The following is a 2,108-nucleotide window of genomic DNA, read 5'->3' as shown; positions in this document are numbered from 1 at the left end:
ATCCATGACCTTGTGACCTGGTCTCGAATAGGCACATCAACTAAAAAGACTTTAGTGGTTGCAAGCCTTGGCTCAACTAAGAAAGTGGAATATCAGTCTTACCAGTGGGTAGAAGGAGAAAATCATGTAAATGGAGAAATTTGATTTTTTTCTTCTTCTTCTTCTTAATTGCTGTATAATTGAAAGATATTATATATATTTTTTTTTTACTCTTTATTGGTATCAATGCTGTTATGTTATCATATTTATGAAAGATCTTCATTTAATACTTAGACATTTGTCAAGATTTGAGAGAACTAACTTTTCAAGTATACTCTGAAATGAAAATTTATCTGTATTGTGGTTTTGTTACATTACAATACTTTGGGAAAAAATACATTTAAGGTAATTTTCCTTATGTCAGAAATTGTAATACAGTGATGCATTACATAAATGAAAGAAACTTTTAGTACTGTATTTTCCCCCTTGCATTCCAGTAATATGAAGAAAAAATTTAAATGTTACTGTTTTTGATCTTTTAATCTGGCTCTGTAAAAATATGAAGAGCAACATCTTAAAAGGCAATATTATACTGTGATATACAAAATCCCATTCATAAAACTTCACAACAGGATATAAAAGTTCATAAATTTGTTTTGTCAGAAAGTCCATGGGTGCTTTGGGAAGAAAGTTTACATTGCGTATTCTGAAATTAACATGTTAAAATATCAATGGCAATAAACACTAAGATAGGTCCAAGAACAAAACTACCTTTATAAGAAATTTTACTGAGTATCTAAATATAAAGGAAAAGTAGCATAGTTTACAATAAAAGAAAAAAAAAGGGATATTGAAAAAATATCACATGACAAGCTACTAGACAGTAACTACATGAAAGGAAGACACTCTCTGTTAACAGTTATATTAAAAACATTATCATGATTGTACCATGTATAAGCAATGCAACAAGTTACTTCATATTTGGTTAGAGGAACTCTAAAAGAAGGCTGAGTTGGAGACAGGAGCCAGAGCTTCAAAGTTTAATCAGGAAATAGAAACAGCTGAGCTGGTCTTAAAAGGCAAATGGAACTAACTTGATATTAAACTTCAAGAAGAAATGAATAATATCAATTAAATTCAGCAAAGCCCTAGGCAGAGAAATATATCAAATCATAGTATACAAATGAGAACTGCTCCCCAGTATCTTTAAAATCAACCTTTCTTGAGAACAATACGGTTTGTACGGATTTTAATACACCCATTATAAGGGCTGGTGTAAGGCAGATCCTTTTTTCATGAATGAGACCAAATTGTATTTGAAAGGTCTTTCTACTCAGTAAGTTACCTATGGAAGTAAGTAAATGGCTGCATTAGAGAATACCATATTTTAAAATGGAACCTCTTTCATTATTCAACTTAGCTTATGAACCCTTGGTACGATTTTTGCTGATCCATAAGATTCCAGGGGTTAAATACTACTCATCTAGTCACAAAATATTGCCAATAATAAGCTAAAAATGCAAATATATGGCACAATAATGGAATCAGATAGATTGATCACTTTCAAAGACAAACTCAATACTCTAAAGATGAGGTGACAACACTGACTAGATATGATTTACCTTTACATGACACATTTTCTCTCAAATAACCATACATGTTTTCCAGTTAAAATAAGTCTTGCTGGGTAATTTGGAGTTCAGGAAGATGCACAGATAGGTTCAATGGCTACACGCTAATGTTTGATCAGATAGGGAAGTAGCAAGTGCTCTTGAAATGCAAATGAAAGAATTTATGATGGGCATTATGAAATAGATGTCATTTCACAATGAGCAATCAAAGGTTCTTCATGACATAAGATCAATAAAAAGTGACCCATTAAATGAGCTCTTTGTACTATAGACCCACTTGACAGTAATGCCTTTCAGATTATGAAAAAAACTAGAGGAGGAATACCATTTTTATTTAGCAAATATTGAATTGAACTCTGGAAGTGCTAGGAACATGGAGGGTTAAAATACATGTTGAAGATGCAACATCTCATGCAAGTTATATCAGCAGTGATGCCTAGAAGAACAGGAATTAATGTAAAAGGTTAAATCTTTTATAGCAGCTCAAGTCAGACAGTC

The 2,108-nt window shown here is 31.9% G+C and overlaps 1 protein-coding gene across 2 annotated transcripts in view; it reads left to right on the top strand.

Moving 5' to 3' along the window:
• LOC113809993 (tRNA-splicing endonuclease subunit Sen34) overlaps nt 1-448 on the top strand; it is a 3,297-nt gene extending 2,849 nt beyond the window's left edge. For both annotated transcript variants that reach the window (XM_027361678.2, XM_027361676.2), the window contains exon 2: nt 1-448. This exon is cut by the window's left edge and continues 861 nt beyond it. In XM_027361678.2, the coding sequence (XP_027217479.2) occupies nt 1-144 (144 nt within the window). In that variant the 3' untranslated portion in view covers nt 145-448.
• Nucleotides 449-2,108: the final 1,660 nt, after the last annotated feature.

This window comes from Penaeus vannamei, chromosome 21 (genome assembly GCF_042767895.1).
Source record: "Penaeus vannamei isolate JL-2024 chromosome 21, ASM4276789v1, whole genome shotgun sequence".
In the NCBI taxonomy this organism is placed as follows: domain Eukaryota; kingdom Metazoa; phylum Arthropoda; class Malacostraca; order Decapoda; family Penaeidae; genus Penaeus; species Penaeus vannamei.
This window is presented reverse-complemented; position numbering and strand designations above follow the sequence as displayed.